The sequence below is a fragment of the Xyrauchen texanus genome, chromosome 31, assembly GCF_025860055.1.
Source record: "Xyrauchen texanus isolate HMW12.3.18 chromosome 31, RBS_HiC_50CHRs, whole genome shotgun sequence".
NCBI classification, from domain to species: Eukaryota; Metazoa; Chordata; class Actinopteri; order Cypriniformes; family Catostomidae; genus Xyrauchen; species Xyrauchen texanus.
Genome location: NC_068306.1, coordinates 24,512,370 through 24,537,598, shown reverse-complemented (window position 1 = coordinate 24,537,598; position 25,229 = coordinate 24,512,370). Strand labels below are relative to the sequence as shown.

The 25,229-nt window shown below is 42.0% G+C and overlaps 2 protein-coding genes across 4 annotated transcripts in view; both read left to right on the top strand.

Annotated features, from left to right (window-relative positions):
• LOC127625083 (junctional adhesion molecule 3B-like) overlaps window positions 1-3,913 on the top strand; it is a 44,895-nt gene extending 40,982 nt beyond the window's left edge. Inside the window, exons 5-9 of the mRNA XM_052100151.1 lie at window positions 121-323; window positions 785-884; window positions 988-1,117; window positions 1,433-1,487; window positions 1,609-3,913. Of these exons, the coding sequence (XP_051956111.1) occupies window positions 121-323; window positions 785-884; window positions 988-1,117; window positions 1,433-1,487; window positions 1,609-1,644 (524 nt within the window). The 3' untranslated portion in view covers window positions 1,645-3,913. The remainder of the gene's footprint in view (window positions 1-120; window positions 324-784; window positions 885-987; window positions 1,118-1,432; window positions 1,488-1,608) is intronic.
• Window positions 3,914-15,656: 11,743 nt separating this feature from the next.
• Window positions 15,657-25,229, top strand: LOC127625248 (E3 ubiquitin-protein ligase rififylin-like). Of its 3 annotated transcripts, XR_007968269.1 has the most exons (8): window positions 15,657-15,841; window positions 18,143-18,318; window positions 18,467-18,859; window positions 19,849-20,059; window positions 21,071-21,094; window positions 21,215-21,406; window positions 23,185-23,306; window positions 24,267-25,229. XR_007968269.1 is itself a non-coding variant. In XM_052100411.1 (6 exons), the coding sequence occupies exons 3-6, from the start codon at window positions 18,476-18,478 to the stop codon at window positions 21,397-21,399; spliced, it is 804 nt and encodes a 267-aa protein (XP_051956371.1). In that variant the 5' UTR covers window positions 15,657-15,841; window positions 18,143-18,318; window positions 18,467-18,475; the 3' UTR covers window positions 21,400-23,018. The 3 variants fall into 3 exon arrangements, 2 of the variants coding, with proteins under 2 accessions (XP_051956371.1, XP_051956372.1); XM_052100411.1 differs by lacking the exons at window positions 23,185-23,306; window positions 24,267-25,229 and having other exon boundaries at window positions 21,215-23,018; XM_052100412.1 differs by lacking the exons at window positions 15,657-15,841; window positions 23,185-23,306; window positions 24,267-25,229 and having other exon boundaries at window positions 16,299-18,318; window positions 21,215-23,018.

Sequence of the window (25,229 nt, the reverse complement as noted above, 5' to 3'; positions counted from 1 at the left end):
AACTGTAAGAGTTACTTTGGTGAATGTTGACGAGGATGCTCCAGTAGGATCTTTGTTATTTTGCAGTAAATATCTGTGTACACAAGTATGTTAAGATGAATTTTCTCATGTGACATGCAGTGAAGCCCGTAGTGCCCAGATGCTCTGTACCCAAGTCAGTCCCAGTAGGCAAAGCAGCAGAGCTGCACTGCGTGGAGGATGATGGCTTCCCAAAGTCTCAGTACCAGTGGTTCCGTGACAAGGAAGAAATCCCAGAAGACCCCAAGACTAGCCTGAAGTTCTTCAACTCCAGTTACACCTTGAATGGAGAAATGGGCACACTGGTAAGTGGGGGTTTACAGATGCAGAAAAAGAGGTGTGGGGGCATGGCAATTGGGTAAGGATATTTTAGGGAGCCAGTTGATGTGCGATGGGCTTAGCCATGATGGGAATCTGCTGCCTTCATTTGCACATTCCAGAGTGCCATTCTCTGCCATTTGTACTCAGTGCTCTCAACAACCTTCACACCACTTTTTAAAGTTTGACCTGCTGGCATGTCGCTGTGGTACAGTCTCTTCCCCCTAAGGGGGCAATGTCTAAAGGGCTGGCTGATTTAATATGTGTCCTTTAAGAACTGCCATTCCATAACCTTGTTCACCATGTGTGACATCTGTAGCTCACTTTTATAATATACAAGCACTACAATCTGAATAATGCTCCCAGGTTTTATTTGCCTGCCAAGAAACATATAGATCATTGTGCCAAAGAGTCAGCAACTGAGATCACTTTAATTTATGTTCATCAGAAATTCAGTGCCGTCAGAAAAGAGGATGCCGGAGAGTACAATTGCAGAGCAAGGAATGAGGCTGGCTTCTCAGAATGTGGGCCGCAGATGATGGAAGTTTGTAAGTATTTTTTTTTCTCATATATTCGCATATGAAAATGTGACAGGACATCCCCTAAGCATTTATCAAGAATTTATGGTTTTGCTTTTTTTCTTTTTCCTAGATGACATCAACATTGCTCAAATCATCTTGGGTGTACTTGTTGTGGTGGTGGTACTTTTGTGTATAACAGTGGGCGTTTGCTGTGCGTACAAACGAGGCTACTTTACCAGCCAAAAGCAGACAGGAAACAAGTACGTACAAGCGGAAGACTTTGACAACAACTTAAGTCTGAGTCACGCTCCATTTTGTTGCCCAAGGAGCACTATTCTCAAAGTATTTTCCATTTAGTCTTAAAATCAAGTGTAAATTGTACACATGTTGAAAATACATTTAGTTGTACAGTACGCTAAGTATAAATAAACAATAATAATCTGCAATGGAATTTAACTAAAATGATATAGTGATGTCTGTCTGTCAGTTTAAGATGTTTTTAGATGTAGTAATCTTGTTCACTCCTGTCCTTCAACTGTGCATAATTGTTAAGCTCAAATTATGTTTTTCCCCAGTTACAAAGCTCCAGCAAAAGGGGATGGAGTGGACTATGTCAGAACAGAGGATGAGGTAGGAAAAAATAAAAGGGATTCTTAATTTTTTTAAGGCTTCCGAGGGCTTAAGAAATCTCCCGGAAAGTTTAAGATGGGGCATCATTCTATCCTTCTTTACTCAATCGTCTCTCTTTCAGGGGGATTTCCGACACAAATCCTCATTTGTCATCTGAGGGTAAAGTGATGGAAGAGATACAGAATAACATTGAAGGTTATTGGCGCCATACCTCGCAGACACAAATCCCTAAACTGAGGATATAAATGTTGGCGCTACCACACCACGTGCCTTGCTGCACGTCATGTCTGCAATGACAAAATTTGTATTTGCCAAAGGTGACAAATAATCACAAATGTCGGATCACTGTTTAAAGACACTAGATGCTTATTGTTTCTTTAATTGAAATTGTTCAGCCCTTTATGACTTAGTAAATTTTTTTGCTTTGCTAGTGGTAGCATCTTGGTACAACTCTGCATCTGTCAATTTCGGTAGAACTCCATATACTCTTGTGCTCTTCTGTCATTTCTAAAACATTTGTTTTGTACTAGCTAAATTTGTTAAAATTGACTATTTTTGATGGAATTTATTTTAAAATACCTATAGAAAATAATTTACTTTTTAACTATTTGAAAATACTAACCTTGAAGTCAGTACATTTTTAGACTAAATTGGTTGTGAGAGAAATTAATAACCATTTCCACCACTTTGCATCTTGAGTTTCAGTCATTTGATATTCAATATAATGAAACAAAGCACTCGACCATTTTATTTGATTTTTTCCCAGATTTCAAATCCTTTCAATAGCATATCCAGCTACTCTGGCTTCAATCAAAGGTCTTATGTACTTACTATACTGCTGGGATTTAAATGTTAATAGTGTTAGGACGTTCCATGTTCATGTTTGTAGATAGTCTTAGGCAGTGAGTATCTATGGAAAATCACCAGCAAAAAGCTGGCGTAAACTTTAAAAGACCATTGCTGCATATCTTTTTTAAGTGTCCTTCTATGCTAGCTGTTTTATCTTGTATATATAGTGAATATACAGTCTAGGTTTTTTTCTTTCTTTCTGTATGTCTCCTTTCTTATTTGAGTGAGAAACACTCGCCATGTTACTTTTTAATATAACAGGGTTTGTATGTTGGCTAACTGAACTGGTTGTATATATAGATCCACTGTGAGCTACACTGTGCACAAGATGTTATGAGTTTAACCAAGAGTTAAACCTCCTGAATGAGCCAAATATGACACTCTTGCCATGGAAGTAAATATGAAATTGCGAAGTCTGGTCATGGTAGAGAGGGGATCTGCCTTGTCAAATAAATTTGATAGTCTGGACCCGCATTATGTTTTCTTTTAAATCATGTAAACTTACATTTCACAATGCATACATATTTTAGCATAAAATGTCACAAGTACAATCATAGCTGAAATTAATGAACTGAATGCTATTGTTAATATTTGATGAGACTGTTTTATGAGTAAGACCATTTCCTTAAACCTGCTATGGGCTCAGAGAACTTCAGCAAACTTTTGAAAAATAACCATAAATCATTCCTCTTAAGTGCCTTCTAGTGTAGTTAAACAACAGTGAAGTAGCATTTACAAAAATGCAGTTTTCAGTCAATAACTGCTGTAGCAGTTAAACGGAATCAATGCAGGACAATTTTTTAAATTCATATTCATCACTTAAACCAGGTCAGTATTTCAAAAAGAACAGGTGTTTGAGAGGAATGATGATGTTCTGCAGTCATCCACTGTTAGAATACACTTGGTCACAAATATTTAAAATAAAATCTGTGTTTGTTTTGTAAATAGATTTATTGTTGTGCATTGATTTGGAGAATTGTTTTTTGTCACTGTCCTAGCAATTCTATTATGTATTAGTGCCTAAATGTAGAGTGAAATAATGTTTCAGGAGGACAGAGCACTATTATTTCAGCAGACATTCTTGAAGACAAAGGATCATAGATGAACTAGTCACATGTGATACCTGTAATTGATTTTATATTGGAACTTAGGATGCGAGGTACTACATTAAATGAGCCATAGCCTAATTTAGTTCCATAGTATATCCCTACATTTATCACTGCAGTTCTGTGAGAGGAACAGAAAATAAGTATTTTGCGAGTTTGAATAAAGCAGGAAGAGCTTTACCAAATACTGACTGCCAAAAGAGCATTTTCTATAATTATAGTTTGATTCTGCTCCCAGTTATCTCTCTATCATTTTTATTTGTTTGTAACTCTTGATCAAGATTTTTTGGAGGCTGAAACTTCCAAACTTTTCACTCATTTTAGTTTTGTTGGAATTTGTGTTTGTTTTGGAAATAGCTGGAATTTTAAATGAAACATATTTCATTCACTGAATTCATGATATGTCCCATTGGTTTGGGACTAGTACAAATCCTGTGTGAATTCTTGAACAGTATGTTTGTGATTAATAAAACTCACTTCTTTAATTCAGTGTTTTCTCTTCTTTTTAAAATTCTGTTATGTTTTTAAAATCTTTAACTGAATCAGGTCAAAGTCCAAATATTTTTTCTCCTCAGAATACTTTTCTGTTGTTAGATATTGCACACAAGTTTTACTTTTTAAATGACATGTCAGAAGTGTTTAGAAAACACAGGCTGATGTCTGTCTACATATGCAAATTACATCCAGAAGGATGCTGAGGAAGGTGAAAAATTTGAGTTATTCTCTCTCTACTAGTAACAGTTTTGGTACTTGTGAAGATTTCATACATGTCAAGATTTACAGAAAAACCTCCTAAGACACTTTTTAAAGCAACGAGGCTAAAGGCGCACCGAAAGTAAAATTCGCTTTTTTTTTTCTTTTCACAAAGTGAATCATGAATCAATAAATACATTTATTTTTATTGAATATTGATGGAGAAACATAATTTGTGTGAAAAGAAATAACAGAAGGTTGTTTTTAATAAAATTAATTAAAAATAAAAAACGTTTTTAAAGGTGGTAAAAGGCTCCTGGGGGTTTATAGCAATTTAGTTATAGGGCACAATTTGTCAACTTATGCAAATACTTTTGAGACAGCAAGATGCTTTTTTGGGTAACAAATTAAGATAAAATAAATACTTATTCAAAATAACCACTTCAGAAATGGATGCAGAATTTCTTGTTTATTTCAATCACATTTGACATTTCATCACATTTCAAGTATTTTTGAACAAATTAATCTTCATTGTGATTGGATCAGTCAATGTGAGCACACTTTGAACATTTTTCATAACAAATCTATTCCCATCACTTTAGAAAAACAATGCGTTTCATAGGGGCCTTTAATCCCTGCAACAGGGGGGCTTTTTACCTTACTTATTGGACAGTTATTGAAAATGTATAGATATAATCACGTTCAGCACAATTGAAATAAATTCCTATTTTGTCTCAAAATAAATGTGGTAATTTCCAGGATATTCATTAGCAACATAAATTTGCAACATTTAAAAATATATTAAATATTAGATCAATCTGCCTCAAAACCAACACGCAATGATCTCATGGAACAGGAACATTTTGCATAGTGACAAACAGGTGTTTAGGAAAGTCCTGTGGTAGTTTTTAATGCAATTTAGTGTTTAGGGAGAAAATCAAATCAAAGGAGCCTTTAACCTCGTGGAGTCTATAGCCCCATTATACTCTACTTTTGATGAAGGCCATTCTGAGAAAGAAATTCGGTTTCTCTTCTGGAAATACGCTGAAAAAAGTAACATCTGAATGAAAAGGTTTGATTTAAGTCAGAAATAATATTTAGCATTTTTCGAATAAACCTAACTCCATTAGGTTATGCAAACAAAACCAATGTCCAGGGACGGGTTAGCCTAGGGGGTGCTGGATGACAGGGGCAGGCTAAATAAAAATTGTGCAGAAGTGGTTTAATGTGTTGAGTAACATAATATTTCCGACCGGCATTGTTGATATGGCTTCGAGATATGAAATTACATTCTTCCGTTCAGCTGTTGTTAAATTTACATGTATATTTAGTTTTTTTTTTTTTCGCTGGAGCAGCACCCGAGTCTTTGCCTCCCATCTACCAGTGATGCTTGATTCAACTTCCCTCGTCTACTACATGCGCAGATATCAACAGCGCAACTGGGTTGTAGGTTGCCAGGTTGAGGTCACAAATGGGTTGAAATTTGTATGATGGGACGATTGTGTGAGTATGATGCGTTTCATACAAGATCTGGCAAATGGAGAACCTTGGAATATATTGATGTGATCATTCATATAACAAGGTTTAGGCCATACAAATTACTGGAGTTTCCCGGGAGATATAACAAAACGGGAGATGGGTGTGAAATACTGGAGACTCCAGGGAAAAACGGGTATGTCTTAAACCGTTAAGCCTACCTCACCCAAACCTGAAAGATGGCCAAGTAGTTGAGTCAAAGATCATGGCGGGATACACTAATCGAGTTCTAGCAATCTTCCCTGGAGTTTTCCAACTTCTCTTTAGCATCTTTCTGTAGCCGCCAAAACTGCCGGGCCCACCCTTTCCCTCAGCAACAGTTTCGCGCGCCTATGTGATGGAAACAATCCACTTGTTACATCCAACAGGAGCCTCAAATAGGATTTGTGCCGTACTGTTGAAGGGACATGGCTGAGAGATTCACCTCTGATACTGACCTAAGTTGTCTTCAGTTCAAGTCACCGGCTATTTGGAACTTGGTCATCTCTGTTTCTGAGAATCTGTCCTCAAAGAATGACGGTTGGGCTCGAATGAAGTCCAAAAGCGCTGCTCAAGGCTTGGTGGTAAACAGCGCGCTCTGCTGGGGCAGATATGATAAGCATGTTTTTTTTTTCTTTCTTTCTTTCTTTTTTTTTTTTTTTTGCCAGTATGCTGTTAAAGGGATGATTCACCCAAAATGAAAATTCTCTCAAAATGTACCCACCTTCAGGCCCTCTCAGATGAGTATGTCTTACTTCTGCAGAACACAAAGATTTTTTGAAGAAGATTTCAGTCAGCTTTGTCGGTCCATACATGGCAAGTGAATGGTGACCATAACTTTGAAGCTCCAAAAAGCACAAAGGCAGCATAAAAGTAATCCATAGCAATACAATGGTTTTATCTATGTCTTTTGAAGCGAATAGGTGTGGGTGAGAAGTAGATACAGCATAAGTCTTTACTTTAAATCTCAACTTTCACTTCCACATTCTTATTATTTTGGTTTGTGGTGATTCACCTTCTTTGTGCACATCTATTCTCTATGGCTAGAGATTTTATAGTAAAAGAAAAAATACATAAATATAGATTTTTTTCCCACCCACCCACACATATCATATAGCTTCTGAAGACATGGATTAAACCACAGGATTCGTATTGATTACTTTTATGCTGCCTTTGTCACCGGTTCTGTTTGCCCCGCTCCGAACGGATGCACCTCTTGAGGTCAGGACAGTGAGGTTTACACACCGCACAGCTATCTACCAGCTGGCTCCCTTTACACCTTCATGTGCTTTTTGGAGCTTCAAAGTTCTGGCCACCATTTACTTGCATTGTATGAACCTTATAGAGCTGAAATATTCTTCAAAAAAATCTTCATTTGTGTTCTGCAGAAGAAAGAAAGTCATACACATCTGATTTGGCATGAGGATGAATAAATGATGAGAGAATTACAATTTTTGGGTGAACTATTCCTTTTAAAACAGGTTTCCTGTTAATAAGATATTTCTACCTGATCTAACCTTAAAAATGTGTTTAATTGGTGAAACCTTATGTATTCAGTGATTTTAAAGCTACACTATGTAACTTTTTTTGTTAAAAAACAGAGAGAATTACTAGGCGGCTGCCTCTGGCTGTCTACAAGACTCTGGTGGGTGTCTTCCTGGAAAACACTAACAAACATTGCACTCGGTGGATTGTCATTTACATTTACATTTACATTTACATTTACATTTATGCATTTGGCAGACGCTTTTATCCAAAGCGACTTACAGTGCACTTATTACAGGGACAATCCCCCCGGAGCAACCTGGAGTTAAGTGCCTTGCTCAAGGACACAATGGTGGTGGCCATGGGGATCGAACCAGTGACCTTCTGATTAACAGTTATGTGCTTTAGCCCACTACGCCACCAAATCTCGGCAATAATAATAAAATAATTAAATTTTCAAATAGTCGCTTTTATGTCATTTAACATAACTTGAGATCATATAAAACTATAATTATGAGACGAGAGGACCGCTGCAGAGTGTCTGATAGAAACATAGATCACAGCTTGGCGATATATCTTTATTTCATCCTTAATTAAAGTTCAAATAATACAGGAGCGTGACACGCAAATAAGCACAAACTCCAAAACTATAATATATATATTGGTTTTGGATAGACAAGTCAAATGCTTATCAATAATACTCTTAGGGCTAAAATGTTTACAGTGTTCAGTCACTAAAATGTCAATATGACTAAATATTACTAAAATATGACTAAAATGCCAACAGTTTTCATTGACTAAAACTACAATAAAAAGCCCAGACTTTGTCAACTAAAACTTGGCAAAAAAAAAAAAAAAAATAGGATAAGTGTTACGATCCCTGGTTGTCTGCCCCGTGTTTTTCATGTCACCGTCACCACGTTTCCCGGTCTTCATCACTATGTCATTGTTCGCACCTGTCTGTCATTTGTATAATCATGTGTCTGTGTATTTAAGCCCTGTTTGTTCCTCCATTACCCTGTCGTTCGTTGTTTCTACTGTTTTGATGTCACTCCCATGCCTGTTTTCCCGTGTTCTTTCCAGCCGTGTTCAACCAGTTTGTGTTCCCTGAATGTTTCCGATAATGGATCCAGCGGTTCTACAAGCCAACTGTAGTCTGCTCAGCTTAATGCAAGGAAACCGTCCGGTGGAGCACCACATCCGTGATTTCCTCGAGCTGGCGAGTGTCACGGACTTCCCAGACTCCTTCCTGGTGGTTTTTTTCCGGGCCAACCTGAACGGTGCGCTCAAGGAGCAGTTGCCACCGGCGACGCGCGGCTGGACGCTCCGCGATTTTATTGAGGAGACTCTGCTGGCCTGCGCCTCGCCGTTCACTGTGGGCATCGTTGAGGAGGACCCTGCCTCTCCTCCCACAGTGGTAACCTCCCATTCGTCCATGGCTCATCCCTTCACGCCAGCCTTGGTCAAAGAGCCAGTGCTGCCAGCTTCGTCCGCCCGAAGGAGGAGGAGAAGAAGGGCTTCTGCTCCCCAGTCTACGCCCGCCATGGTCAGCGAGCCTACGCCTGTATCCTCGACCGTCCCTGAGCCAGCGCCTGTAGCCTCGACCGTCCCTGAGCCAGTGCCTGTAGCCTCGTCCGTCCCTGAACCAGCGCCTGTGACCATGACCGTCCAAGAGCCAGTGCCCCCCCGAGTCTTCCAGGGCTCCTCCTCCCGAGCCTTCCAGGGCTCCGCCTCTCAAGTCTCTCGAGCCTCCCAGGGCTCCTCCTCTCGAGTCTCCCGAGCCTCCCAGGGCTCGGCCTCTCGAGCCTCCCAGGGCTCCTCCTCTCGAGTCTCCCGAGCCTCCCAGGGCTCCGCCTCTCGAGCCTTCCAGGGCTCCGCCTCTCAAGTCTTTCGAGCCTCCCAGGGCTCTGCCTCTCGAGCCTCCCATGGCTCTGCCACACGGGCCTCCTAGGGCTCCGCCTCTTGAGTCTCCCGAGCCTTCCAGGGCTCCGGCTCCCGAGCCTTCCAGGGCTCCTCCTCCCGAGCCTTCCAGGGCTCCGCCTCCCGAGCCACCCAGGGCTCCGCCTCTCGAGTCTCCCGAGCCACCCAGGGCTCCGCCTCTCGAGCCTTCCAGGGCTCCTCCTCCCGAGCCACCCAGGGCTCCGCCTCTCGAGTCTCTTGAGCCACCCAGGGTTCCGCCTCTCGAGCCTCTCGAGCCACTCAGGGCTCCGCCTCTCAAGCCCCTCGAGCCTCCCTCTGCTCTGCCTCTTGAGCCTCCTATGGCTCCGCCCCCTGAGCCTCCAGAGATTTCCATGGTTCCGCCTCCCTCGGCTCCTCCTCCTGAGTCTCCTGCAGCCCTGCCTGCGCCTCCTTCGGCGCCGCCACCCAAGTCTTCGACTGCTCCGCCTCAGAAGCCTTCCACGGCTCCGCCTCCAGAGCCTTCCACGGCTCCGCCTCCAGAGCCTGCCAGGCCTCCTGAACCTGTTCTTGCCCTATGGCCAGCTCCCAGGCCTCCTGAACCTGTCCTTGCCCTGTGGCCAGCTCCCAGGCCTCCTGAACCTGTCCCTGTCCGGTGGCCGCCTTTGAGAGGGGGTTATGTTACGATCCCTAGTTGCCTGCCCCGTGTTTTTCGTGTCACTGTCACCACGTTTCCCGGTCTTCATCACCATGTCATTGTTCGCACCTGTCTGTCATTTGTATAATCATGTGTCTGTGTATTTAAGCCCTGTTTGTTCCTCCATTACCCTGTTGTTCGTTGTTTCTACTGTTTTGATGTCGCTCATGTTCGCTCCCATGCCTGTTTTCCCATGTTCTTTCCAGCTGTGTTCAACCAGTTTGTGTTACCTGAATTTTTTCGTGTTTTAGTATCTGTTTGCCCATCGTGGTAGTTTCATTTGTTCCTGTCTATTTATTTTCACTCTGTTCAATAAACCGCATGTAGATCCAAACTCCTTGTCTGCCTCATCCTGCAATCATAACAATAAGGTTTACTAAATATGATAAAAACTAAAAAGGACATTTGATACAGGATTAAGACTAAGACTAAATAAAAAAACAACTGACAAAATTAACACAATTATTCAGTTGCCAGGTCATTAGTAGTGTATTAACGCAAAGCCAACGTTTACGTGTTTTTAAAGTCACTTTTTTATCAGTATGGTACCACCTCTGCCTCATTTTGAGCCAGGAAAAACTCTGAAAAATAACAAAATGTTATTAATGAGAGAGTGTAGTGCTTGTATGGTGTGGGAGTAGCGTGAAGCTGAAAGTTCGAGAAAAACAAACGAGAAAAATTTACCATGGATCATTCAAAACGGCAAACCTCCTGGTGACAACTCTCAGATCTTAAAGGATTTAAAAGTGACCCAGAGATGTCTAATTTCTTCCTCAACAGGTAAGATATCTTATTGATATGGTTTATGTATAGTTGTGTAATCACGCACACACACACACACACACACACACACACACACACACACACACAACAACAACCGCCATTCACCACTAAGTGGTGGTGACATCACCACGATACTTGTGCCAGGCTATGTGCACGTTAAGGCCACGTGAAGTGTCGAACGCCCGCTGGCAGGAGGTCACGGGACAGATCCAACAGGTGACACGGGTCGACTGACTGAGATGACTGGCTGATGCACCACCTGTGCCCCCTAATGTGCCAACTTGCTGTGCTTTAGCCACCCGAAGAGGCCGATCTTGACATCCCTGGTACCAGTCATCAGCAAGTCCACTCAGCTCCACATCCTCCTGTACCACATCACTCCATCTCCTCTACAGCCCGTGCCCGCCCAACCCCCTCCATCCGGACAAACAAAAACTGCCTAGGCATACGGTGGCCGGGCATACGGGCTACATGACCCAGCCAACGCAACCCCTCCTGCCGGAGGAGCCCACTGATGGGACCCCATCCACATCCTTCAAAGACCCGTGAGCCCCCCACACAATCCAGCCTGGCCAAACCCAGGATGGATCCCAGGCAGGCCAGCCCAAATGCCTCTAACCGGTGAAGATGCTCCACTAGGGGGATCCACGTCTCACAAGCATAGAGAAGGGAGACGTGGAAGCTTCACGCAGAGTAACAAACCGGTAGCTTCCACACAGCGTTACGCAGCCGATGAAAAGATAATGCCGTTCGACTGATTCGGAGTGAGACCTCTGCTGTCAAACCGGAGCCGGTCATAAGAACACCGCCCAGGCATGGAAAACACTCCACTCTCCCCACAACTGCCCCATCACCAATTGGGAGCTGTGGGGGTGGAGTGTCCGATGGTACATAATACCCAGGCAGGTGCTTAGTTCCAGTTGGGCTGATGGCAAGGCCCCACCTCTTAGTGGCAAGCTCCAGGTTCATCAGCAGCGCCCCCAACTCCTCCTCTGATTGAGCAGCAATCACCAGATCATCAGCATACATAATGTGGTTGACCAATAGGGAGCCATCCCTTGACTGCACCCGGCCATCGATCAACCTCCCATTATATCTGTACCAGATGGAAATTCCTCCGGTACAGCCATCGAAGGCTTCATGAACCACGTGGTCGAAATAGATATTAAATAATGTGGGAGCCAGAGGACATCCCTGACGCACTCCAAGGTGAACAGGGAATGGCTCCAACTCCCGGCCACGTAGTTTTACCTGGCCCCCTCACCATCATGAAGGTCCTTAATGATCACGAGCAGCGGGTCTGGGACTCTGAAAGCACGAAGAACAACCCAGAGCCCAGGCCTACTGATGGTATCATAGGCCTTGACCAGGTCAATGAAGCAGAGATGTAAGTCTTGCTGGAATTCCCTACACCTCTGCTGTAGCAGACGGACAGAGAATATGGCATCAGTGCAAGACTGCCCTTTCCTGAAACCACACTGGGGCTCTGCAAGCCTCTCCTCAGCGTAGCAAGGCGATGTTGAATAATCCTTGCCAGGACCTTTCCCGGCACACTGAGGAGCGAGATGCCCCTATAGTTGTTACAATCCGTGTGGTCCCCCTTTTTAAAAAGAGGGACCACCAGGGCATCCTTCCAATCCTGCGGAATCCGCCCAGTGGTCCAGACTGTTGCTATGATGTCATGCAGAGCAGTCTGTGCACAAACGCCACCTTCCCTCAGCACTTCACTACGGAGATCATCTCTGCCCGGTGCCTTTCCTGGTCTCAGTCTCTGGATAGCTCTCAGTACTTCCTCCAAAGTTGGCACCTCAGCCAGCCACCCACAAGGAGTGACTTCTTCTTCCAATATTTGAGGCACCGCAGCCCCAGCAGGGTCATCCCCACTTTGTCCCACAATGCCCTCCAGGCTGAGGGACTTCCCCTCCCCCAGGACCTCACAGAAACGCCCAGAAAATCTGCAAACCTGCTCCTGCGGGACAGAGACCACCATGGGCCCACATCCGCTGTTACGTCACTATGCAGTCCAGCAGATGTTCTTGCTTGGACCCGGCATGCATCCATGATGTTGTGTGGATGCGCCGATGCTGGAACAGTGTGTTGGTAATTACAAGCCCATGGGCTGCACAAAAATCTAGCAGCCTCCTACCGTTGTTATTGAGCTGGTCTGGCCCATGTCTTCCAATCACTCCTGACCAGGTGCTAGCATCCTGACCAACTCGGGCATCGAAATCGCCCAACATGATGATTCTATACCGAGGGGCCAGTTTAGCCAGCACCTGTGACAGGAGGTCATAGAAGGCATCTGACTCATCTGCCTTTCCCACATCCCTCCACGGATGTTCATCTTCGGTGGGGGCTTAAGTAACCACGACCACCACTCCTCGCCTATGGTTGATGGGAAGGCGAACCCAAAGTAACCACAGCTTCCCACACCTCACCACCATGCTCCCACGCTCCCTTCATTCTTTTGTTCAGAAGAAGAGCCACTCCCTGTTGTTTGGCAGTCTCCTGCCCCGAGTAGAGGACAGTCTACCCCTCATAGTGGCAAGAGCCAGAGCTGGTCCACCGGACCTCCTGAACACCACAGATATCCATGCGGTACCGGTCCAGCTCCCCACAGAGGAGTGACAGCCTCTCCTCTGCTGTGAGTGCTTGAGCATTCCATGTGGCTATCCGTAGTGGCGCTCCGTTGTTTCTGGAGGAGCCCTGAGGGTGAGGATTCAGTCTCCTGGCCCTGCCAGATGGAGTTTGGCCAGGAGACGTCTCAGACGCTGCCCCCCAGGGCGTCCGGCACTAGCTTACTTAAAGTTTTAATTTGTGGTTTAGTGGTAATCAGTTGAGGGTGAAGGGGTTACGCACCCGTCCAGAGCCCCCTTTTGGCCGCTGTGGTAGTTACAAGCACCATGACAGAAAACGGGGAGGGAACAGTTTCTATTGGCCCTCCCCCCCATGGCGCTGCCCACGACGTTGCCCATCCGGCACCACGCGGAGGTTGGGGGGTGTTTTGCCGGACACACAGACACACACACACACACACACACACACACAGACACACAGACACTGTAGTGAAATACAATAATTATACTGTAATCGGTGCAGAACATTTCACTTGCTAGAACACGTGTGTATTTTTCTTTATAACGGCAATAATTTACATAAATAAATCCTTTAGTCCTAGGCTTGCCATGGACATGTGAGTATTGAAATTATGTTGACCACTGATTGGTAACAATGACAATCTATATTAGTTACTACCGTATAGGGCTGGGTATCGTTAACAAAATTTGACTTCGATACTGGTTCCTAAACGATACTTTTTTCGATACCAATTTTATGAAATCCATTTTAACAAGATTACAAACATTACCTCAAAAAAACATTGGTTTTTATTTTATCAGTTTGTTGAATTTTTAAAGACTCACCTCCTGAGCCTTCTGGTCTCCTCATGCCAGGGTCGGCAGAGGCATAGGCTATAACACTGATGTGAAGAAAAAAAAACAAGAAAACTAAACTGTTGTTTCAATGCAGTTTTATATATGGAATATACTGCTCCAGCTTATTATGTACTGTAAATGCTTTTATTTATCACAGAACGTGAAAGAATAATCACTAAACCCACGTTGCACAACAAAGTTAAATGTGTGCAAATGCAGGTACGTTGCATTGATAGGTCTTGATGAGATCTATTGATTAATTTCTTTGTCTGTAGACTATTCTCCATATGTATGTTGTAAAAAGGAAAGGAGGAGGTGGGAACCAGACGAACCATCAAAATATTTTTTTATGAGAAATGAAAACAAAGACAAAACACAAACACAAACGCACAGACTGGTGTTGCATGTGGCTCACTCTCTCCCGAACGTGCGTAGACACGGCCCGGCCCCGCCCTCCTCCTTGCCACACTCCTCCCTCCTTTGCCTCAGACCGGGGAACCCCCGGCATGATTTACAACCCCCCCCTCCATTCCAGGAAAAAAAAAAAAAAGAGGAGAGGAGAGGGCAAGGAGAGAGAGGAAATACCTGGTTTGCTGGCGCCCATATATGCTGTCGCCCGGCCCTCAGCCATTCCCCAACCTCTGGCAGATGACAGCGTGCTCCTTTCTGGTGGACAGTAGTCAGTCCTCAGGTCCTGGGCAGATGGTCACTCACCCCCCACCCCCCTTTTTTCTTTTTTTTTTAACAATTCCTTTTTCCTATGGGGTGGAAACAGCAGCGTGCCTTATTTCTCGGCCGGCAGTGACGTCTCTGTCCCTGGGCAGATGGCAGTGGCTGTCCTGGGTTGGCTGGTAGTGGCAAAGACTCCACAACAGCGCATCCCTCCCCCTTCCCGGTCTTCAGCACCAATGTGACAAAGGGTAAAATGGAAAGAAGGCGGCAGGAACCAGACGAACCATCTAAATAATGTTTAATGTGAAATTAAAACATAAAGACAAAACATAAACACAAATGCACACACTGCAGCTGCATGTGGCTCTCTCTCCCAAACTGCCATGTCCCGCTGCATTTATCCCTTTCCTCAGCTGATTAGCCCGATTGGGGGCCAGACGTGCGTAGTCATGGCCAGGCCCCGCCCTCCTCCTCATCACATATGTGTATATGATTTGAGGAGTTGCTGCCCTACGTGCAAAGGAATGCTCAACATAGGTAACAGACACTAGCAAAGATAAATAAAATACATAACATTCATCAGATTGTCCTACTGCACAATACATTGTTCTGCAGATATTTTTTGTTATACCAAGACTATTATTCTTTTGCTGTCCATCACGAGAATGTTATTTCTACATGTGAAGGTACTGTGATTTGCCATTTTTATTTATAAACCTTCAGATCTAACTTTTCAATTTTCAGGCTTCTGTTGCATCAGCACGCATGGCTTTGTACCACCTCAGCAATAGTACACCAATAAGCCAACTCTACTATTTCTAAAAACAGGGCTAGAAGATGGACTTTAATCCATGGATATATTCTGAATATAATGGATTCTGATATAGACAACATACAGTATGTTGCCTACATACCCATTTAATTGTAATAATACATTTATATCCCTGCTTTTGGCATCAGCCCAGTTGATGGCAGTATGAACCTCCATCCACTAACAACAAGAAAGGAAGAAGAACCCCCAAATTTAGGCCAAGCGCCGGGTTTTCTCGCGTTAACAGACGTTCTGACACCACATTCCTTTTCGTTTAGTCGAGAGATCTGCAGAGCAATTTTGCCTGAATAGTCGAAAGAGTAGTCGTTCAAATAGTATTTACTGTTTCTGCGTTCACGATAAATTAATTAAATAATGGCAGCTGGAATACGACTTTGCAACGCATCTTTTTGGTAAGATCGCAAATGCATCCGGTTACCTTAATCGTATGCTGCAAGATACAGACTGACTATACGGCACGGCAAACGGGAGCTGCATGCCGAGACAGCATTTATGGGCATCATAAACGTATGAAAATCTTTGGACATCATAAGCGCGTGCAGCATTTTACGCATCATAGCCGCGTGCAACGCGCTTATGATGCCCAGATCATGCTGTCTAGGTAGGCAGTTCACTAGGCTTTGAGACGCAGCCTGTATCACATAGACAGGTAAATGTCATACTGCGTCGCACGAATGGTCATTAGAGAAACTGCAGAATGCCGAGGTTCAATGTTTTACAATATGCCGTGGTCTGTCAAAAACCACAGAGCTAGTTCATTGACATATGCTTCAGCTGTCTTTATTGCTGCTGAAATAAGACGATTAGTCTTAATTATTATTAGATTAAGTCTAGTTTAAATGATAATTAATAGATTATTAAATTAGCAAATTTTGCTTTTAACATCATGTCATTGAAATTCACAATTCATTGTTTAGTTAATGAGCAGGGCCAAAGTGAACTGTGTTGTAAAAACACAGTTGGTGAACAGATGGTGAACTGTTTTTGCTCGTATTTATTAATAGCACATAGATAACAAATGCAAACCGACTATATCTACAGAAGTTAATTATGTATTAATATTATTTTTCTTATAATACATCTAGATAGGTAGCACTTTACAGTAAGGTTTCATTTGTTAACATTAGTCAACATGATGAACAATAGGCTAGTTATTAAGCATAATGAATCTTAATGTTAATTACAACATACAAAATAATCAAAATAACTTTACAGATCTTTATTGTAAAGGGTTTAAAAAAAAAATGTCCTTGCTTGTGTAACAGCTTACAGATGGTTTGGCAATTAAGGTCACAGTTATTCAATTTTAGGACACTAAAGAGACCTTTCTACTGACTCAAAAAGCCAATAGAAAGATGCCCATGGTCCCTGCTCATCTGCGCGAACATGCCTTAGGTATGCTGCATGGAGGCATGAGGACTGCAGAAGTGGCCAGGGCAATAAATAGCAATGTCCGAACTGTGAGACGCCTAAGACAGCAATACAGGGAGACAGGAAGGACAGCTGATCATCCTCGCAGTAGCAGACCACGTGTAACAACACCTGCACAGGATTGGTACATCCGAATATCACACCTGCGGGACAGGTACAGGATGGCAACAACAACTGCCCGAGTTACACCGGGAATGCACAATCCCTCCATCAGTGCTCAGACTGTCCGCAATAGGCTGAGAGAGGCTGGACTGAGGGCTTGTATGCGTGTTGTAAGGCAGGTTCTTACCAGACATCACCAGCAACAACGTCGCCTATGGGCACAAACCTACCTTCGCTGGACCAGACAGGACTGGCAAAAAATGTCTTCACTGACGAGTCGCGGTTTTATCTCTCCAGGGGTGAGGGTCGGACTCGCATTTATACCGAGGCCTGCACTCTGGAGCGGGATCGATTTGGAGGTGGAGGGCCCGTCATGGTCTGAGGCGGTGTGTCACAGCATCATTGACTGAGCTTGTCATTGCAGGCAATCTCAACACTGCATTACAGGGAAGACATCCTCCTCCCTCATGTGGTACCCTTCCTGCAGGCTCATCCTGACATAACCCTCCAACATGACAATGCGACCAGCCATACTGCTCGTTCTGTGCATGATTTCCTGTTAGACAGGAATGTCAGTGTTCTGCCATGGTCAGCGAAGAGCCTGGATCTCAATCCCATTGAGCATGTCTGGTACCTGTTGGATTGGAGTGTGAGGGCCATTCCCCCCAGAAATGTCTGGGAACTTGCAAGTTCCTTGGTGGAAGAGTGGGGTAACATCTTGCAGCAAGAACTGGCAAATCTGGTGCAGTCCATGAGGAGGAGATGCACTGCAGTTCTTAATGCAGCTGGTGGCCACACCAGATACTGAGTGTTACTTGTTCAGGGACACATTATTCCATTTCTGTTAATCGCATGTCTTTGAAACTTGTTCCAGTTTATTTCTTAGTTGTTGAATCTTTTTATGTTCATACAAATATTTACAAATGTTAAATTGCTGTAATAGTTAACATTAGTTAATGTACTGTAACCTAACTTGAACTCTCAATGAACAATTGTGTTTTTATTAACTAGCATTAACAAAGATTAATAAATGCTGTAAAAATATATGATTGTTTGTTAATGACAACTAATGCATTAACTAATGTTAACAAAAGGAACATTATTGTAAAGTGTTACCCATGTATGTAATACCTGTGTAATTCCCTGTGTCATATGGACAGTATGGGTCGTGCAAACCTATTGTTATAGCTGGCTCCGTGTGGAAATCACCGCCATCGTGGAAGAAAACAGCAGCTCATGGCACCAGGCCTACACAACGTCGGGCGCCAGCCCACTTCCAGCACCACCCGAACACTTGTGCAAGGCCTGCGGAGGCCAGCTTGACACAGTAAGAACGGTAAGTCAGGTTAGATCTTTCCAAAAATCCATCTCAAGCAGTGAAAGCTTTGAGCCCTGGCAATTTGCAATAGCAAAGAAGAAAACCCAAATCATAGGGACTAGTCACTAATGCCACATTTGTTTTTGTTTTTTCACTCCACATGTAGCATGTCTGCATGGACTGCAAAAACAACTTCTGCTGCCACTGCACGGTGCAGATGGATCTCAGGCCACGGATGTGCAACACCTGTCAGCGGCTCCATTGCACCTTTTTTGAACGGGCAGAGTTAATGCGGCTGAAGGTGAAGGACCTCCGTGACTACCTCCACCTGCATGAGATCCCCACACAGACATGTAGAGAAAAGGAGGAGCTGGTGGAGCTGGTGCTGGCTCAACAGACTCCCAGGGGCACCAGCAGTGCTGACTCTGGTTCTCATCCTACTGCACCTCCCATGTCTTCTCATCCGTTTGCTGAACCTGAGCCCCTAACAGAGGAGGAATCGGAGGATGATGAGGAAGAAGAAGAGGGTGAGGAACTGGATGAAGATGATGAGGAAGAGGTATGTGAAATAAATGTGGGAGATACAAGCTTAAAAATCTATATCTACATTTTCTTTAAAAATTGGTTCATAAGGTATAAAAATACTTTATAAAAAAAAAGTGGAAAAGTGATTAAAAAAACTACTGTAAAAAATAATGAAAGTTCCTTTTGATTAAAAAAACTACTGTAAAAAATAATGAAAGTTCCTTTTGATTAAAAAAACTACTGTAAAAAATAATGAAAGTTCCTTTTGACTTCAAACGATATCCAAAGTGAAAGTAGGCCTATTACAAATTTGTAGTGTTTGTTTTATTAAATTTTTTTATTTGAACCATCATGTAAATTGAAAAGAAACAATCTCATCAAACATAAGTTATCATAACAAAATACAATATATATTAATTTGTCTGTTTTTAATCCAAAAAAGAAATGATCATGAAGCAAACCTCTCTCACACACATTTCATTATCCAGTTTCACGATGAGCTGACTATGCTGATTTCCCACCTCGATATAATTGATACACATAAATGCACTTTTAATGTAGATATTATTGAATAATTTGTGAAGGAATGCACTGATTTCGATGTTGTCTCAATCTATGTTTGACAGTGGCAGAACAAGTTCTAATAGGAAAAGCTTGACAACGTTCACAACTGTAAATAAGGGGGGGTGGGGCTTAGAGTTGGGTCAGTTCAACACCACAGAGGATGCATCTGTTTTCTTACAAGCTCTTCATAATTTTTTTTCTCTGATGTAGACTTACTGTTATGTCCATTCCCTACAGTGATATTACGTTTTGCAAAACACAATAATAAAAATTTCTACCAGTTTATTGTTTCAGTATATTTTCCCCCTCTAATGTTAAATGTAGATTGTCATTATATTTTTTAAGGTAGTATTATCTTTCAAGTTACGCTGATGTATTGAGTCAAATAAGTTACATTAACCATAATAGCAACCTTTATGTGGTGCATCAGTTGAGGTGTTGTATCTGCGGGTCTCTCAGTCCACAGACAGTGAGGAGACACTGGCACACAGCAGAAGGGCCTCCCTTTCTGACCTGAGCAGCGTGGAGGACATTGAAGGCCTCAGTGTGCGGCAGCTAAAGGAGATTCTGGGTCGCAACTTCGTGAACTACCAGGGCTGCTGTGAGAAATGGGAACTGATGGAGAAGGTCACTCACCTCTTTAATGATCAAAAAGACCTTCACAACCTGGGTAAGTCTACATGCATGAACACCCTGGAACAAAATTGGGGATGGTGTAACCTATTGGCTAAGGATCTGTATTACAGAAACATCCCAACTCCGTTAGTAACCTTGTTGATTTCAGTAAGGACCTCTTTGAGAATATTGAACTTGTCAGATCTTTACATAAGCGTTAAAGGAATAGTTCACCTAAAATAAAAATTATCTCATCATTTACTCACTCTTATGCAATCCCAGATGTGTATGACTTCCATTAATCTGCTGAACACAAATTACGATTTTTTTGAACAATATCTCAGCTCTTTTGGTCCATACAATGCAAGTGAATGAGATCAAAAATTTTGAAGCTAAAAAAAAAAAAAAAAAATCACATGAAGGCAGGATAAAAGTAATCCATATGACTCCATTGGTTAAATCAATGTCTCCAGAAGCTAAATGATTAGTGTGGGTGAAAAACAGATCACTTTCACATTCTTGTGCTTTTGGTGATTCACATCCATCATGCATATCACTTACTGGGCAGGGAGAAGAATTATTAGCAAAAAAGGACTTAATGTTTATTTGTTTCACACCCACACCTATCAGATCACTTCTGAAGATATGGATTAAAACACTGGAGTCGTATGATTCGTTTTATGCTGCCTTTATGTTCTTTTTGGAGCGTCACAATTTTGGTACCCATTCACTTGCAGTGTATAGACCTACAGAGCTGAAATATTCTTCTAAATATCATAAGTTGTGTTCTGCAGAAGAAAGCCATACACATCTGGGATGGCATGAGTGTGAGTAAATCATGAGAGAATTAAAAAATTTTGGTGAACTATCCCTTTAAGATAGGAAGTTACTGTAATGAATCCCCCAAAAGGTTGCACATTCACAAGAAATTATCCATTATTAATCACCATTACATCATGCCAGTTGGTTTGGATAAAAGTGCCTGCCAAATGACAAAGTAGAAATATTGTGTTTTATTCTTCATTCTCTGAAATTGACAATCTTGCACTTCTTTGTCACATTACAGTTTCGAACACAAAAAAAGAAGCAGGTATGCCTAATGTATCTTTATGGATCTGCTCATTAGCCCCTAAAGGTTTTTAAGGGGTGCTTTAAAAACTTAATAAGTTCCTTGCAAATTCTTAGTCAAAGTCTCACACTGTTTTTCTAGATGACCCTGCTGAGCCCAGCGGCCAGGAGGAGATCCTTTGCAAGATCTGCATGGACTCCCCCATCGACTGCGTGCTGCTGGAGTGTGGCCACATGGTCACATGCAGCAAGTGTGGGAAGCGCATGAATGAGTGTCCCATCTGCAGACAATATGTAGTTCGAGCCGTGCATGTCTTCAGATCGTGAAATCCGGGTACAAAGAGACAATTTACGTACATTCTTCTAAAACACAAAACTTGTCTTATCTCTGTCTATGTTTACTCGAATTCTTTGTAATGTTCTTTTTTGCTGCATCGTTTAAATTTACATTATTTATTGCACATATTATTTTGTCATTACTGCATTATGGTGTTGCATCAATATTGCAAATCAGTGTTATGTAATATTTTCAATTGATTTGTTGACCTTTGCCCAATAGCGGCTGATAAGTTGCACTTTGAAAATTATTACTGAGGCATTGTTGTTTATCAACATTGTTTATTTACTTTCTATTCATATTTGAACATTTTAATTTGTCTGTGTGTAAATCATAAGATAAGCAAACAAAGTTTAAGCAAAGTTGAATAAGATAAATTATATATGTTCTTTAATGAGAAGAGAGGTTAAGACAGCTTGGTGATAATCAATTGACAGACCACTCTTTTAGTTTTCTTTAAAAAAAAAATTACTTTGCTTAATCACTCAAAATGTGTGATTTACTAATATATTCACAATACTCAAAGGTGTGGAATACACTAGAACTTAGAAACTAGGAATTTTGGGGATTTTCCAAAGGGGTCAGATGGTTCACTTTATATTTTCTTTGTAGCACTTTTTCTGATGTTGTTTTTCTTCTGTTTGGCTGTGCAATAGTTCACTTTGCCCTTAACTGCTTTCAAATCATTGCTATAACGAAACCGCTTAAAGGAAAAGTTCACCTCAAAATGACTTTGAGTCGCCCTCATGCCATCCCAGACATGTATGACAGATTTTTAAAAGGATATTTCAGCTCTGTAGGTCGAAACAATGCAAGTGAATGGTGACCACAAAGTCCACAAAGTAATCAATACAACTTTAGTGGTGTAATCCATGTCCTCCATCCAGAGAACAGACCAAAATGTAACTTTTTTTTCACTGTACATCATGCCATTGTATACTCTCAGCATGATAATGAGTTAAAGCTTGATTATATTTCCTAGTGCGTGACAGATTTTGGTCTGTTCTCACCCATAACCGATTGGATTGCTTCAGGAGACATGGATTTAACCAATGGATTCATATAGAATACATTTATGCTGCCTTTGTGCTTTTTTGAGCTTAAAAATTTTGGTCACTATTTGCTTGCATTCATACACATCAGGGATGGCAAGAGGGGAGTAAATGATGAGATAATTAACATTTTGGGAGGAACTATTTTTTAAGGAGAAATTCCACTTGTTTAAGTGTTTTCTTTGCACTCTGTACCAGTGTTTTTACTCATTTCCAGTGAGTAGGTGCTATTTTCCGTCATCGGACTGAGCTTGTTGTCATTGCAAGCAATCTCAACACTGTGCACTTCTTGTTCACAGATTATCCCACTTTTTGTCTCATGCTTTTGTCTTGAGACCATAACTTGAGAATCTTGGGCATAACCAGTTGCTTTCAAATGACCAAGAGATAATTTTGGATTGAGTAAATGGCTTGACATCTGCTTCAGTACAGTCTTTAACCTATTACTAAAGAGACTAGTTCTCCACCATCACTAGTTATACTAACAGGTCAGTGTTAGTCACAAGGTGCTCATTACTGCCAACAGTTACTGTTGTATAATAAAGTTCTCAATTACTACATCATTTTTAAACTTGAAGACTCACATTTATTGAGGTACAAGATATTAATTATTCATAAAGTACTATTATAATGACTTCTAAAAGATAATGAATGTATTATATTAATTTTGTTTAAATGGGAACGTTTTTATAATTATTTTTCTGTCTGTCTTGGAATGCCCAGTGGTGAGGGAAACTGATGCAGATTGGTGATCCTTGCTTTCTTGAGCTGAATGTAGAGGATACTGAGATCTTATTAAACCATCCAGACATTCTCTTAAACAGAGATCTTTAAAAAGTCATAAGGTAAGTGTTTGGCCAAGTTAGCATGTGGACACTTTATCTGGCTAAAACAATCAATCTTTTTTATTTTATCACTCTTTATTGGAGTCTAGCCAGGATATGCAAGCTGTATATAGTTTATATTTTGATAGCTTTGTGTTTGCTAGCAAATATATGTTACATATTCGCATATTTATCCATTATTAAAGTGTTTAATCGAACAAATTATGAAACCTAAAATATATTAACACTGTCAGATATGTATTGTTTTACTGTTCTGTCCGCATTGCCTTACATTTCCACAACCTAGTCTCTTCATTCCTCAATGTGACCACAATATATGAAAAGATTGGACGAACAGAAAAGTATCAAGAAAGTTTTTGAGCAATGAGTGCAAACGGCGTCTCTCAAGACATAAGATCAGTTCATCTTGGAACTGTCAAATGCTCACCACAGGAACGGTGCTGTGCTTGGAGCATTTAATCAGTGCATTAAGATCTAGAATAAAAAAAATAAACAAGCAAAGACATAAATAAATGTGCAAGTTTACATATAAGTGTACGCCTCTTGTCAAAAACCATGTAATTTGTTACTTCACCTTAATAGACAAAGGTGCTCAAGTGTGTGTGTATGTGCCAAGTGGCGTTTCACACATTTGAAAGTAGGTTGTGTTGCAGTCAGAAAATTTAAATATTTAGATCTATTTTGTGGAAATGAATATGATCCGAAGAACAAATGTGAAATAGCATTTTTAAGATTATAAGATTTGGAGGCTAAAGTGTTGCGAGTCTGTAAATAAACTCAGCAAATAAAAAAGAAATGTCCCTTTTTTAGAACACTGAATTTTAAAGATAATTAAAAAAAAAAAATCCAAATAACTTAACAGATCTTTATTGTAAAGGGTTTAAACAATGTTTTCCATGCTTGTTCAATTAACCATCAACAATTAATGAACATGCATCTGTGATGCCTTACGTGCTTTAGGCATGCTGCATGGAGGCATGAGGACTGCAGATGTGGCCAGGGCAATAAATTGCAATGTCCGTACTGTAAGACGCCTAAGACAGCAATACAGGGAGACATGAAGGACAGCTGATCATCCTCGCAGTGGCAGACCACGTGTAACAACACCTGCACAATATTGGTACATCCGAATATCACACCTGCGGGACAGGTACAGGATTGCAACAACAACTGCCCGAGTTACACCGGGAATGCACAATCCCTCCATCAGTGCTCAGACTGTCCGCAATAGGCTGAGAGAGGCTGGACTGAGGGCTTGCAGGCCTGTGGTAAGGCAGGCCTTGCTGGACCAGACAAGACTGGCAAAAAATGCTCTTCACTGACGAGTTACGGTTTTATCTCACTGGGGGTGATGGTCGGACTCGTGTTTATCAACGAAGGAATGAGCGTTACACCGAAGCCTGTACTCTGGATTGATTTGGAGGTGTAGGGTCCGTCATGGTCTGGGGCAGTGTGTCACATTATCATCGCACTGAGGCAATCTCAACACTGTGCGTTACAGGGAAGACATCCTCCTCCCTCATGTGGTACCCTTCCTGTAGGCTCATCCTGACATGACCCTCCAACATGACAATGCGACCAGCCATACTGCTCGTTCTGTGCATGATTTCCTGTTAGACAGGAATGTCAGTGTTCTGCCATGTTCAGCGAAGAGCCCGGATCTCAATCCCATCGAGCACGTCTGGGACCTGTTTGAGAGTGTGAGGGCCATTCTCCCCAGAAATGTCTGGGAACTTGCAAGTGCCTTGGTGGAAGAGTGGGGTAACATCTTGCAGCAAGAACTGGCAAATCTGGTGCAGTCCATGAGGAGGAGATGCACTGTATTTTGACCCCCCCTTTGTTCAGGGACACATTATTCCATTTCTGTTAGTCACACTGAACAAGTTTCACGGACATGTATGTCTTAGTTGTTTAATCTTTTTA

Coding starts and splice junctions, on each gene's coding strand:
- LOC127625248 (XM_052100411.1), top strand. CDS start 18,476: ATGGACTGCAAAAACAACTTCTGCTGCCACTGCACGGTGCAGATGGAT. Junction 18,860..19,848: donor ATGAAGATGATGAGGAAGAG/GTATGTGAAATA, acceptor CGGGTCTCTCAG/TCCACAGACAGTGAGGAGAC. Junction 20,060..21,070: donor AAAAGACCTTCACAACCTGG/GTAAGTCTACAT, acceptor GTCACATTACAG/TTTCGAACACAAAAAAAGAA.